Source organism: Macrotis lagotis, chromosome 2 (assembly GCF_037893015.1).
Source record: "Macrotis lagotis isolate mMagLag1 chromosome 2, bilby.v1.9.chrom.fasta, whole genome shotgun sequence".
Classification (NCBI taxonomy): Eukaryota; Metazoa; Chordata; class Mammalia; order Peramelemorphia; family Peramelidae; genus Macrotis; species Macrotis lagotis.
In genome coordinates, this window is record NC_133659.1 from 118855233 (window position 1) to 118870357 (window position 15125).

At 33.1% G+C, this 15125-nt stretch overlaps 1 protein-coding gene across 1 annotated transcript in view; it reads right to left on the reverse strand.

Annotated features, from left to right (window-relative positions):
* USH2A (usherin) overlaps positions 1-15125 on the reverse strand; it is a 1130853-nt gene that overhangs the window by 406515 nt on the left and 709213 nt on the right. The window contains exon 37 of the mRNA XM_074222669.1: positions 3918-4097. Within this exon, the coding sequence (XP_074078770.1) occupies positions 3918-4097 (180 nt within the window). The remainder of the gene's footprint in view (positions 1-3917; positions 4098-15125) is intronic.

Sequence of the window (15125 nt, forward strand, 5' to 3'; positions counted from 1 at the left end):
CACATTTCTACAGCACAGACAAGTTATACATGGTGTGGTGCTGAATTGGTGATAGTAATGTGCTGTGTAGTGAATTTTCTTTAATGGATATATCATATAATGATTTTTTACAACTGTATTTAACAGTTATTCTTAGAAAGCCATAATGGACAATGGACTGGTTCAGTTCCTCTTTATGCAAGATGTTTACAATATAAATATATCTAGTCCAGCTTATTTTTATTATATGGATGTTGGAAAATGAATTAATATCTCAATAATATTTTACCTATCCTATGCAGAGATTTGAGGTATAATTTGCAATTTTCATTTAAAAATTCCAATCCTATTTGTGTCCTAAGTGTGAATCAAGTTTAGATGATACTTTCTGTGTCATATTATTATCTAAAATATTTAACATTTCACTGAGGTGTGTTAGAAAACAAAAATCTAAGATGATGATAACTAACAGGTTTTGGCTCAGATTTCAAAGTCCATAACTGTAAACAGATAACTCAACTCTATTTCTTATTTATTCATTCTAAGCTTAATAAAATTTGAAACAGTTAAACTCATCAAACACACACACATACACACAAAGTCTATTAAAAGGGTCCTTTTAAAAAAAGTGGATAGTTTCTGTCATCCAGGATCTATTTATATACTACCGTTAATTAATTCATACAAAGATAGACATAATTATCATTTATTATTCAACTGATATTGCATCGACAGAGCAGTCAGATTGAAGCTTATTCTAATTCTAAGGAGAATTATTTTTCCTCTTAAAAAGATAGCACCTTTAGGTTTGGACAAGGATTGGTTTATCACTCTGTAAACTGTTATTCCCCTATTAAATAAACTCAGTAGCTTACAATTACCCCAAATAACAAATATAAAATTCTTTTTTGTGGTATTTAAAACCATTCTCATCCTGGTACATTTTTCATTTTCCAGTTATCTTATACTTTCCAACTACAGTGGCCTCTCAGCCCTTCCTCACATACATCACTCCAGGTCTGACTCCCTGCGTCTTCATTCTTAGGATGTTTCCCGTCCTCATTACTACTCCTTTTGCTTTCCTGGCTTATTTCATATCCTTCCTTATATAGTAGTCTTTTCCTAATCTTCCTTAATCTAATAGTTCATTTCTTCTAAGAATAAATTCTATTTGTGGTACATTTTCATTTTCATTTGTGTCCTATTCTTTATGATCATGTATGGAGTTTTTCTATACAAGATACTGGAATGGCTTTGCCATTTCTTTCTCCAGCTCATTTTACAGATGAGGAAACTAAAGCAAAACTGGGGCCAGATTTGAACTCAAGAAATAGAGTCTTTCTGACTCCAGACTAGGCATTCCATCTACTGCAGTCACTTAGGATAGCGAGCCCCTTAAGGGCAAGAACTGGGTTTTTGCTTTTCTTTGTATCTTAAGTGTTGAGATACAATGTCTTATACATATTAAGCACTTAAAAATGGTGATTAGCTGTCAAGTTACAGACAGTGTTTATCTCCTTAGACTCTAGTATAAATCAGTTTCCAAGTTGCTTTGCTGAAGCACAGAATAGGAGATCCCATCTGACATCCAGTTTATTCAGGGAATAAGTGAACATATAATAAATGAACAGGGAATATTGAACATAAAAGGAGTAATCATTAATCTATCTTTCCAGTAATTCTGGGGACAAAGTGCTCATAAATGTTGTATGATTCTAATGTTGAACATTTAATATTCAAAAAAAGTTTGTTAACAACCTACAATGTATATGGATGGAAGATACATAGTTTAAATTAGAAATATTCCCTGCTCTTATAAAGTTTATAGTCTAGTAATTTCTACTAAGATTTAAGGCAAGTAAGTCCTATGAGAACCCAATATAGTAAATTTTTTGGAAGAAAAATGTCATCTTTTCCTCATGAAATTTATTATAACCTGTGTACCAAAAATATTGAGTCATCTTAGGCTTTACATTGTTGGAAAATATGAACAACAATCATGTGGAGATCATAGGAGAGGATATGGGTAGCTTAAAAGATATCTTGATATGAATATGTGTTTCATTTTTAAAAGAAAAAATATAGATTTTAGGTCAATTATGTATCATTAAAGGGAAACATGAACAAAATAAAAAACATAGGAAGTTAATAATATCAGTGGACTGAGTAATCATACTGTTGAAATCATGGATTCATGAAAATCTTATACCAAGGAAAATATTAATAATAACTTGTTGCTACTAATGCTATGCTTCATTATTTAAAATGTATAATCAGTATGGCTTATACTTAGAGCTATTTTTGAAGTGTTTGATCAAGTTAAATCTAGCCTACTTCTTTGTGAGAAGTAGTTCAAAGAATTTGCAGTGACAAATGGACTTAATAATTTTTCTAGAAAGAGCTATAATAAACTAGTCCCATAATCAAACATATAACTTTCATTAATTTCATTAGTATTATAGCTCTATCAATAGTTTTTTTAAATCTACAAGATACATCTCTACAGAAATGAAGTTGAGCAATAACAAAACTTACATCTCCATTTTCCAAGAACCTCATTCAAACCCAAGCTATCCCAAAAGTGAGTAGAGAAATCTTACCTATAAAAAAATTAATTTCTTTTTGTAGCATAGTTTCTTTGTCATTTCAAAGTGAAAAATAAGGTGATAGAGTAGAAATTTAGAGGACTGCTGTCAAAGAGTGATACACAGGGTTTCACTTTAAGGTCATCTAGTTGAACACCCTCAATTTATATGTCAGAATAAAATGAGATTTGAATTTAGGTCCTATGGTGATTCCCCAATCAAGTTTCTTTCTACCCTACTACATTGTCTTTTGCCAAGAGAAGATACAGTTTCACAGAAGATCATTTATTTTAAAGAAGTTATTCATAAAATTGTCCCTAACCAGTCCTTTAAGCAGGATTTAAATTTATGTACATAAGCAGAGGAACCAGATGCCGACTTGTTTTCTACATAAAATTTTTTTTTAAATAATCCACAGTATTTTTGAAGACAATTATAGGAAAGATCCCAGGAGGCTAGGATGGAATGAATGCCTCTTCTATTCCCCCCACTGCATTAAAACACAAAAAATAATAACCTAATAGAATTACTTTCTAAGGAAGTCAGAACATCCTTCATGGGAAGGAATGATTATTTTAGGATGATGATTACAAAGTTTGTTTTTCATTCTTGAAGAAGACCATGACATCAGGGAGGTGATACTATGATAAGCACGTGAATTGGATTTGAGTGAGGGGGTGCTATGTTAAGTAACCAGTCTCACACTTTCCTCTGGAGCCATCTGGGTCCAGTGGCCAGATATGGATTGAGATGACTGGAGATGGCCCTAGATATGAGGCAATCAGGGTTGAGTGATTTGCCCAAGATTACACATCTAGTGTCAAGTGTCTGAGGCTGGATTTGAACTCCCATCCTCCTGATTCCAAGGTCAGTGCTCTATCCATTGCAACACATACCTATTCTAGCTCAGGAAGCTTTTTTATTTCTCAACAAGTAGAGGCAACACTTTGGAGAATTCAAAAAGCAAAAGCTAATTCTCAGTTTAGGAGCTCCCTGTCTCTGTAGCTTCTTTAAAGTATTTGTTTATAAATTGGTCTCCCAAAGTCTTAAAACTCTGTCTCCTCTCTCTGTCTCTCTCTGTCTCTCTGTCTCTCTGTCTCTCTGTCTCTCTCTCTCTCTCTCTCACACACACACACACACACACACACACACACACACAAACACAAACATAGTAGGTAATACTCATTTTAAAAAAGGAAACAATTTTGTAAGCAAAAACTACAACTAGAAACACAAATATCTCTAAATTCAAAAAAATAATAATTAAACTTAATAATAAACAAGGTTATTAAAAGATAATTGACTGGTGCATTTGTAAAATTAGAGAAACAACATTTTATTTCACATGCTTACCCCCTGGAGGCATCATGATTGTTAGAGGATCACTTATCACACTGCCTTGGCTATTTGAAGCATTCACTTGCACAGTGTAGTTAGAAAATGGAACCAATCCACTAATGGACACCCACAGGTTAGCCTCTTCAGTGCAGTGCAAGATCTGTGTGTCATTCAGAAGAGTGAAGTTGGATTTGGCTGTTAAAAAATATGAAAAGCTATTTATTAGTAGATTTTTACTTTAAAAGAATTAGCTGAGACACTGTATGTAAAGTACTTGCAGTTGGTAAAGAACGATATAAATACTGGTTATGTTGCTGTATAGTACAAATATAAAATGTAAATCTTATCTATGCATGAAAAACCATGGTCATGTTCAGACTTTTTTACTGCTTTATAATGAGTACTGAAGGAATCAAAGTGATTTAAACTCAGTAGGCATGAGTTAAGCAACTAATTTCTGCAAGACAGTAGAGATACAAAAAAGTTGATTTAAAAATAAACCCTGGTCTTAAGGAATTTATATTCTCTTTGTATTTTGGGGATTGCAAGAGGTAAACTGATAACAAAGTAAATGAATTACTAAAGGGATGAGGAGAGGTTTCCCTGGGAGAGGGTACTTGAGAAACTAAGGAATGTAATTGAGGAGGTGAGGAGGGAATACCTTCTGGCAATGTGGGATTAACACTATATGAACTGATTCTGTCATCTATAGCTACTATATTTAGATTGATTATTAAAATATTTTATGATTTCAGTCACAAAAAACGAATGATGATAACTCACTTTTATTTTATTTTATTTTATTTTATTTGGTTTGGTTTTTGTAAGGCAATGGGTTTAAAGAGACTTGCCCAAGGCCACACATCTAGGTAATTTTTAAGTGTCTGAGGCCTAATTTGAACTCAAGTCCTCCTGACTCCAGGGCTAGTGCTCTATCCATTGTGTTGCCTAGCTGCCCTGATAACTCACTTTTATAATATTTTAAAGTTTACATAGCTCTTACCCTCATTTTATAGATGGGGGAATTAAAGTTCAAATACATCAAGAACCTGACTCATGATCAAACTATAGTGCTCACACACATAGTAATACATTTTAAAAGTCCTGCTCTAATTTCTCATTTTATAATAGAGATGATTCTAATAAAAAAACATTTTAAAAGAAGAAAAAACTTCTGATAATAATTACCAAGTTATAAATACTTCAAATATATGTTCCTGACAATAATGTTGGATTCTTCTGCTTGTGTAGAGCAAAATTCATTATCATAGTAATGGTTATTATAGATGACAATTTGTTTGGCCACAAAAATTCACGAAGTTCATTACCAAAGAAGAGAAGAGTTTTCAGTTTAATTGGAGGAGAGATTTCCATTGATAAAATCGTGACTTCTTGAAGTACTGATATAGGATAAATTTAGCTACACACTCTAAAAAAGTTAGTTTTGTGAAACCAAATTAGAAACATCATAATATAAATGCATAAAACATTGAACATATGTATAAGTTTATTGCTAAGATTTCTTTATCATTATAGGTTTTGACTTTCACATTTCTATTTCAATTTTCCATTTTTATGTTTGCTTTAGTTATCTTGGTAGCTTTAATGTTGATATTATAGGAAAGGGCAAGGAAAATACCTTTTCTGTTTCTAATAAAATACTCCTGACATATTGGTCATACATTTTGCAGTTGAGAATACTAAGGACCAAAGAGGTTAAGTTATCAAATATCTTGTAAATGACAGAGGTAGAATTTGAATTCATGTCTTCTGACTTCTTAAATGTATAGCAGATAATATTTTGAAATATTATGTTTTTTACTGTGTTCCTTTTTACATAAAGGTATTACTTCTAAATCATTCTAAGGAAGCTCAGTAGTTACTTATGTTATTCCAATGGATGGAACAGCTAGATAGCATAGAGGATAGAGTGCAGAGCCTGAAGTCAGGAAGTCATCTTCCTGAGTTCAAATTTGACCTCAGACACTTGCTAACTGTGATCCCAGGAAAATCACTTTACCCTACTTGCCTCATTTTCCTTATCTGCAAAATGAATTGAAGGAAATGGCAAACAACTACAGGATCTTTGTAACTCAATCTAGAGTTTTATTGGCAAAGACTCAGCACAAATGAAAAATGACAACATCCCAGAGCCTATAATTCTCTCCTTCAATTGGAAATGAACAGGTAAATCTGCATAATAGAAAGTGTTACAAAGAAAATTTAGTTTTTTAAAATTCTTGCTAACTCTATGACTCCAGAACACTTACAGACATATAATAGGAAATGTTCAGCTCATGAAAACCTGACTATAGGGTTAAAGAGTGTTTGCCATCAAATTCTCTTCTTTCTACTCCATTCCCCTTACAAAGAGATTAAGGCTGAGACCAAGCAAATCTAGGTAAAGTTAATATAGTTCATCCTCTAAAAAAGAGAAGATTAAGATTCCTATAATACTTTCACATTATAAAATGTAATCTTGTTTAAAATGGTTAATGATATGTTGGTGTTTTGTTTTGTTTTTATACAAAGAGCTTTACTTTAGGAATCATATCCCTTTGTGAAAATATTTATGTGAAGAAAACATAACAAAATGAATTGTTTTCCCATAAATGATGATTTCAGAGGTATATTTCTACTAAACTCCTTCAGTTTGAATATATAATAAACATAACCCTTAAGGATCTTAATGTTCACTTCAAATAGCACACCACCTTTACCAAAGTAATTTTTATGTACAGATCTCTTTCCCCTATTTTAACCTCTTACCTACTTATACATTGTAAGGAAAGTTAGTCATTGAACAATGAATACATGTGATTTTTTTGTTTACCTTCCTACTAAAAATTATTTTACTAACATAAACAAGATATTACAAAATTTAAAATGAGTCACAGATGCAATTTATTTCATGTGGGAAAAATACATGTTCCACTCAATATGCTCAAATGTAAATCTTTTATCAACAAATAGTTATGAATCATACTATTTTTATAACAGCTTTTGTTGAAGTTAATACTTTAATCACAATTAAGGAAATACACAATAATGATTGCCTCCAAATAAGCAATTTAATTGTTACAATATGGTCCATTAAGCTTGGTGCTGTTCTGTATTTTACCCTATCACTAAGCATTGCTCAGTTTATGTTCTATGATCTTATATTTTGTGAGTTATACTTCTTAGTGCTTTCATCAGCTAAGGCAGCACTATCCTAATCTCTTTTATTGTCCAAAGGAAAATAAAAACCTCTATTAATTATATAGCATAAACTCCAAAAGGAAGACCAGTGATACAAATTACAGAATCTTAAGAGGGAAGAATATAGCCAACAAAGCCAACATTTACTCAAAAAGTATCCCATTAAGCTTATCAAACAACCAGTCCTCCAGCCTTGAATTGAAGAGTTTCCATAAAAGGGAAATTGAACTTCAGCAAAGTCGCAAGATATAAAATAGACCCATTCGCACAAATCCTCAGCACTCATATATACATAACGAGCAAGATACAGCAGCTAGAGCTAGAAAGAAGAATCCCATTTAAAACAACATAAAACACTTTGAGAGTCTACCTGCCAAGGAAGACTCAGAAATTCTATGGAAAACAGCTACAAAACATTTTTTGCACAAATAAAATCAGATTTAAATAATTGGGCAAATATCAACTGCTCATGCATTTGACAAGTTAATATAATAAAAATGACTATTCTACCTAAATCAAACTACTTATTTAGTGCTATGCCAATCAAATTTCCAAAAAATTACTTTAATGAGATAGAAGAAATTGTAACCAAATTCATATGGAGAAAAAAGTCAAGAATATCAAGGGATTTAATGTAAAAAAAAGTGCCTTAACCTTACCAGATCTAAAATTATTTTATAAAGCATCAGTCATCAAACTGTCTGGTACTGGTTAAGAAACAGAGTGGTGGAAGAGTGGAATAGACTAAGTGCAAAAGCAGGTAATGATTATAGTAATCTGCTGTTTGATAAAACCAGAGTCCAACTTCTGGGATAGGTACTAACTCTTTGATAAAAATTGTTGGGAAAATTGGAAAATAGGTGCAGGATTTAGACATAAAAGAAAATATAATATAAGCAAATTAGAAGAACAAGAAATAGTTTACCTGTCAGATCTATGGAAAGGGGAGTAGTTTATGATCAAGGAAGAGATAGAGAACATCATAAAAAACTGGATAATTTTGATTACATTAAATTAAAAAGATTTTCTACAAACAAAACCACTGTAATTGAGATCAAAAGAAATGTAAATTGGGAAACAATTTTTACAACCAGTGTTTCTGACAAAGGACTAATTTTTAAAATATAAAGAGAACTAAGTCAAATTTATAAAAAAAAAAATACAAGCCATTCCCCAATTGACAAATGGTCAAAGGATATCCAAAGGCAATTTGCATATGAGGAAATCAAAGATATATGTAGCCTTATGAAAAATTGCTCTAAAGTTTTACTAATCATAACTAAATTACTCCTGATTAGAGGAAAAGCAAATTAAAGCATCTCTGAGGTACCACCTCATAACTCTCAGATTGAACAATATGACCAGAAAGGACAATGAGCAATGTTGAAAGAGATGTAGGAAATCTGGGACACTAATGCATTGTTGGTGGAGCTATGAAGTGTTCCAATCTTTCTAGAGAACAATTTGGAATTATGCCCAAAGGGCAATAAAATGTGCAGACTTTTTCATCTAACAATATCACTACAGGGTCTATATACTGAAGAGATCATGAAAAGGGGTAAAACCATCACTTGTACAAAACTATTCATAGCACTCTATTTGTGATGGCAAAGAATTGTAAATTGAGGGGATATTCATCTTTGGGGAATGGCTGAACAAATTGTAGTATATACATATGATGGAATACTATTGTTCTATTAGAAATTAGGAGGGATGGGATTTCAGAGAAGCCTGGAAAGACTTGCATGAGCTGATGCTGAGTGAGATGAGCAGAACCCAAAGAATATTATACACCCTAACAGCAACATGGGAGTGATGATCAACCTTAATGGACTTGCTCATTCCATCAGTGCAATAATCAGTGGCAATTTAGGCTATCTGTGATAGAGAATACCACCTGTATCCAGAGAAAGAACTGAGGAGTTTAAACAAAAACCAAAGATTATTACCTTCTATTTCTTTAAAAAGTTGTCTTATGTACTGCCTAATTTTGCTATTTCTAATATTTTATTTCTTCCTCAAGATATGTTTTTTCCCTCAACACATTCAATTTTGATCAGTGTATAGCATGGAAACAATGTAAAGATTATCAGATTGCCTTCTGTGGGGGGAGGGAAGGGAGGGTGGGGGAAAATTGTAAAATTTAATATCTTATAAAATGATAGGTAGAAACTATTATTGTATATAATTGGAAAACAAATAAAATATTTACTTAAAGAAAAAAGAAAAAAGGAAACTGCTCCTTCTGAGGCAGTTCCTTCCATTTTAGGACTGTACTAATTGTAAGGATGTTTTCTTGGATATCAAGCCTAAGTTTAACTCTGTAACTGAGCACCCAAGACTCCTGGTTCTATCCTTTGGGATCAAATATATCAGGCATGCAATTACTTGGTCACAAGCATCATATTCTCCTTGGATCTTCTATGATACTCTAAATGGTCCAATTCTTTCAACCATTACTTACAATATAGACTCAAGATTCTTTATCATACAAGCTATCTACCTGTGTACAACCTTCTGGGTTATAAATGTCCTTATTTAAAGGTGCCCAGATCAAAGCATAATACTACTAAGTCTAGCAAAATACTAGTACAGTTAGTACCTCCTTATTTCTGAAATCTATTCCTTTCTTTTTTTATAGGTTTTATTTATTTTGAGTTTTACAATTTTTCCCCTAATCTTAGTCCCTCCCCATCCCCCACAGAAGGCAATCTGCCAGTTTTTGCATTGTTTCCATGGTATATGTTGATCCAAACTGAATGTGATGAAAGAGAAATCATATCCTTAAGGAAGAAATGTAATGTATAAGAGATATCTTATAGATAGACAATAAGATATCAGGGTTTTTTTTCCTAAATTAAAGCTAATAGTTCTTGGTCTTTGTACAAACTCCACAGTTGTTTCTCTGGATACAGATGGTATTCTCTATTGCAGACAGCCCAAATTGTCCCTGATTGTTGCACTGATGGAATGAGCAAGTCCATCAAGATTGAACATCACCTCCATGCTGCTGTTTGGGTATACAGTGTTTTTCTGGTTCTACTCATCCTGCTTAGCATCATTTCATGCAAATCCCTTCAGGCTTCCCTGATTTCCCATCCCTCCTGGTTTCTAATAGAACAATAGTGTATTATGACATACATATAGCATAGTTTGCTAAGCATTCCCCACTTGAAAGACATTTACTTGATTTCCAATTCTTTGTCACCACAAACAGGGCTGCTATGAATATTTTTGTACAAGTGATGTTTTTACCCATTTTCATCATCTCTTCAGTGTATAGACCCAGTAGTGGTATTGCTGAATCAAAGGTATGCACATTTGTTGTCCTTTGGGTGTAGTTCCACATTTCTCTCCAGAAAGGTTGGATGAATTCACAGCTCCACTAACAATGTGTCCCAGATTTCCCACAACCCTTCTAACAATGATCATTATCCTTTCTGGTCATATTGGCCAGTCTGAGAGGTATGAAGGGGTACCTCAGAGAAGGTTTAATTTGCATTTCTCTAATAAGTAATGATTTAGAGCAATTTTTCATATGACTATGGATTGCTTTGATCTCCCAATCTATATATTGCCTTTGAATATCCTTTGACTAGAATTGAGGAATTGCGAAGGAATTGAGGAATGGCTTTTTTTTAAAATTGACTCAGTTCTCTGTATAGTTTAGAAATGAGTCCTTTGTCAGAAAATTAGTTGTAAAGATTGTTTCCCAGTTTACTACATTTCTTGTGATTTTGATTACAATGGTTTTGTCTGTACAAAAAGCTTTTTAACTGAATATAATCAAAAACATCTAGTTTGTTTTTAGTGATGTTCTCCATCTCTTCCTTAGTCATAAACTGCTTCCTTTTCCATATATCTGACAGGTAAACTAGTCCTTGATATTCTAGTTTGCTTATAGTATTGTTTTTTATATCTAAATCCTGTATCCACTTGGATCCTATCTTGGTATAGGGTATGAGATGTTGGTTTAATCTAAGTTTCTTCTATACTAAATTCCAATTTTCCCAGCTGTTTTTATTGAAGAGAGAGTTTTTATCCCAATAGCTGGAGTCTTTGGGTTTATCAAACAGCAGATTACTATAATCATTTCCTGCTATTGCACGTAGTCTATGGAATCTATTTCTTTCTTAATGCAACCAAAGATCACATTAAAATTTGGCTACTACATCACAATTTCTGACATATATTTTAGCTTTCAGTCCACTAAAACTATAGATCTTTTTCCTATTATTGTCTAACCTGTGCCTTTACCCATAAATATTTGTGAAGTGCCAACATGAAGCAAAAGAGAAACAAAGCATAAATTTTAAAATAAAAACATTCCTAGTTATATTGGGATAGGTTCCCTAAAAATTCATTACTAAAATTTCAAAGCAGGAATTTCAGGGACTGTTCAGGTCTCTATTGGTACAACAGAATATATTTCTCAAACTACTTAATAGTAAGTTAGGGGTTTTGGTGCCTTAGGAATGCTAGTTTGGCGGCTTGCCCATTATTGAAATGAAGCACTTCCAAATTCTGTTCATTTAATAGAAAAGATTAATAAGAAAAAGAAACAAAGACTGGATTATTATGAGACATGTTCATGAGGAACAGGCAAATCTATTAGTACTAGTTCATTGATTGATGCAAAAAGTAAATTCAATTAGGACTTGCTGTGAAAGGGACAACAAAGATGACACAAAGCAGTCCTTACCCTTCAGGAGCTTATTTTCTTCTAAATGGCTCCTGTGGAAAGTTTCCATTTTAGAGTTTAGAATATTTTACAGGGGTGGGGGGAAGAGGGAGAGAGAGGAGGAGGGAAAGAATAGCAACATGGGGAAAGAGATAGAGAGAGACAGAGGAAGGGAAGGAGGGAATTTTAAAGGAAGGGTAGACAGTAATAGGGACAATCACTTCCTGGCCCATTGTCTTAGAAATCATTATCATCATTATCATCACTATCATTTACATACATTTTAATTGTTAACCATCAGGAATACTGTAAAAGAAAATCATTTGTCAGATAGCGGTTTTAGTCAAGAATGGGAAACATATACTACAAAAAATTATATTGTTAATACTAATAATAACATCTTTTAAAAAGCTTTGAGATTTACAGAACACATTACTCACAAATTATATGAGATAAATTGAAAATAATGCAGAATATCAGATATACAGAATTCTGAAGCCAATAACAATAATCTATAACATAATCTATAACATTCCTAAACAGTGATCATCTAGCTTCCACTTGAAGAACTCTAAAGATCAAATTCTTATCATCTGACCTGTCTCCAACATTTTTCTGGACAGTTCTGCTGGAAAATTTTACTAAGTCTGTATATCAGCAATTCCATTCTTTGTTCCTACTTCTGTGAGGTCAAGTAGAACACACGTAGTTCTTCTACAACAAATGGTGCTTTATGGTGGACTAATATAGGTCAAATAATGGTGAACTCAGTTATTATGGTTTTCCTGAGTCTTTTTTAAGTTAAATATTTCCAGGTTTTTCCATGTTCTGATTTCAATCATTTTATCAGTTAACAAGTAGTTATTAAGTTTCTGATTTGAGTCAGGCTCCTCAACATTCTCCTTATCTACTTTGTTTTTTAATTACTTATTACTTCAATCCCACATAATGAAAATTATCCATATTAGCAAGAATCTCTACAATTCATCAATCAGTTTGATCCCATCAACTTACATTAAGAAGTTATTTCTGAGGGAGAAAACATTTTGGTGATGACAAAATATATAACTGCATTGTAATGGTAAACAAATAATAGAAGATATTTCCAAAGGAAACAGGAGATCATATGTATTTATTTCTCATGGCAACAATGAAAAATAAACAAAGGCATCAATCAGTTCATGATATCCTTCAAAAAGATGTCTTGGCAAAGTCCTGTGACTGCTAGAACACTAAGCAGAAAAATATCCAGCTGACTGATGATGCCTAAAGTAAAGTAGCGATGCAAGACCAATGGCTCATTACACGTGCATATAATATCAATATGTTCTTTGGTGTGGTGTTCTTCTTCCTACAAACAAATTCTAACCATACAAATACTGCTGCTATCTTTTTAAACTGCAATGCAGGGAAAAAATATAAGGTAACACTTTGTTCTAAGTTTCCTAGATAACAACATTAATACATGATAATTATACAATTAGTTGTAACATTAAGTTCTAGTTATAGAACAATGATTACTCAGTAATTATAAGAAGTATATAATTACTCAATAATTATGAGAAGTATGTAATTACATAACCATTTTATTCAGTGAGAGACAGAGGGAGGGAGAGGGGGAAGGAGGGAGAAAGATGGAGGGGAGAGGAGAGGAGGGGGAGGGGAGGGGGAGGGGCAGGGGAGGGGGGAAGGGCAGGAGGGGGAGGGGAGGGGAGGGGCAGGAGGGGGAGGGGAGGGGAGGGGCAGGGGAGGGGGGAGGGGTAGGAGGGGGAGGGGAGGGGAGGGGAGAGAGAAAATGAATTTGCACATCAACAAGAGTCAAAGAGAAGGATGGGTTTAATGCTCAACTCTATTTTTACAAGCCAAGAATATTTGACATGCAAAACGTCAACTATACTGCATTCTTAATACACTGATAAAAAAACAGTATCAAAAGATTATTTCCTTCTTTATATAAACTTCCTTCTTTTTACTTTATCAGTTAGGGATGCTGAGAGAGTAAAAAAATAGAATTAGAATTCAAGTCCAAGTTTCCTCCCATTGAAAAGGTTGTGCTTTTCTACTTTTCACTGTCAAAACTTTTCAGTGGACTGGAAAATGCAGCCACATTGCTTCAGCAACACAACACCCCTCCCCCCAAAAAAGAGCAATCAAAATTTCATATTCTGGGAAACTATTCCTGCCTCACTAGTTCCAGTCTTTAACCTATTTATGAGTAAATAGATAGCACATTTCATTTTGAATGTACATGCTCTCCCCTTACACCTACCCTAAACATACACATATACATTTCAACTTGAGCTTATTCTTGTCCTCTTTGACTATGGACTGAGGCAAGGACCTTACACAGTGACCCAGAGCACTAAACTCTGACACTTTCATATAGTGGAGAAGCAGGACCCTTTTCACAGTGAGATTTTTCCAAAGATTATTTATTCAATCACCAAGTATTTATTATGTACCTATTATGTGCTGGGTGCTAAGTTGTAAAGCAATGAACATTAACTCCTTCATGAAGGTTATTATCAGTCCTTACTGTGATCCTTTCCCATAATGACCTTAGAATAAAGATTTGAGTCAAAATTTCCATAATGGTTGTTACTATTTAAAGTAAGCAATTAGTGAACAACTATATTTATGGAAAATGTCAGCTATAATGACAAGTACAGAAACTAACAGAAACTGTTCTTCTTTAGGAAGAACAAAATCTGAGAAATTAGATTCTTGCAATAACAAGAGTCAAACAACCCCAAACTCTTGTGAATGAGTAGTTTCCTTTGTGAGGTGAAAAGAAAAATTAACATCATGGATAGAATTTCCTATAGTACAAATTCTCTCTCATTCTCTCTATTTCTTTCTCCAATGGATAAAGGTAAAGATAAGAAAAAAGACCATTTTTCTCCAAAGCAAGAGAGATGAGAATTTTAAATATTTCCAAGTCTTTCAATATGTAAAAGAAGGGAAAACCTTCTTTGTTTCCATACTACAAGTCAAGGTGTTGGATTCCTACATGCCAGGCAAGCTCGGAGAGCAGATAAGTAAAAGACATTCTTAAAGTACACAAGAGAAAACAATGTTCATTTTCATGGACATCACCCAGACAACTAAATCTATGTATTTTCTTTAAATCTACACTGTATATTTTCTGAACTTCAAAAGAACATTAAAATGAGAATTATCATGTTCCTTTTTCTTCCTTTGTTTCTTAAAGGAAAGACCTCAAAGAAACAATGATAATGCACATGAATACTCCTAAGCAAAAAAACTTATCTTTAGTTGCAAATATAGAACAATCACTTATCATAATAGTTTCTTTCTTAGTCCCTCTAAGTTTTTTAACA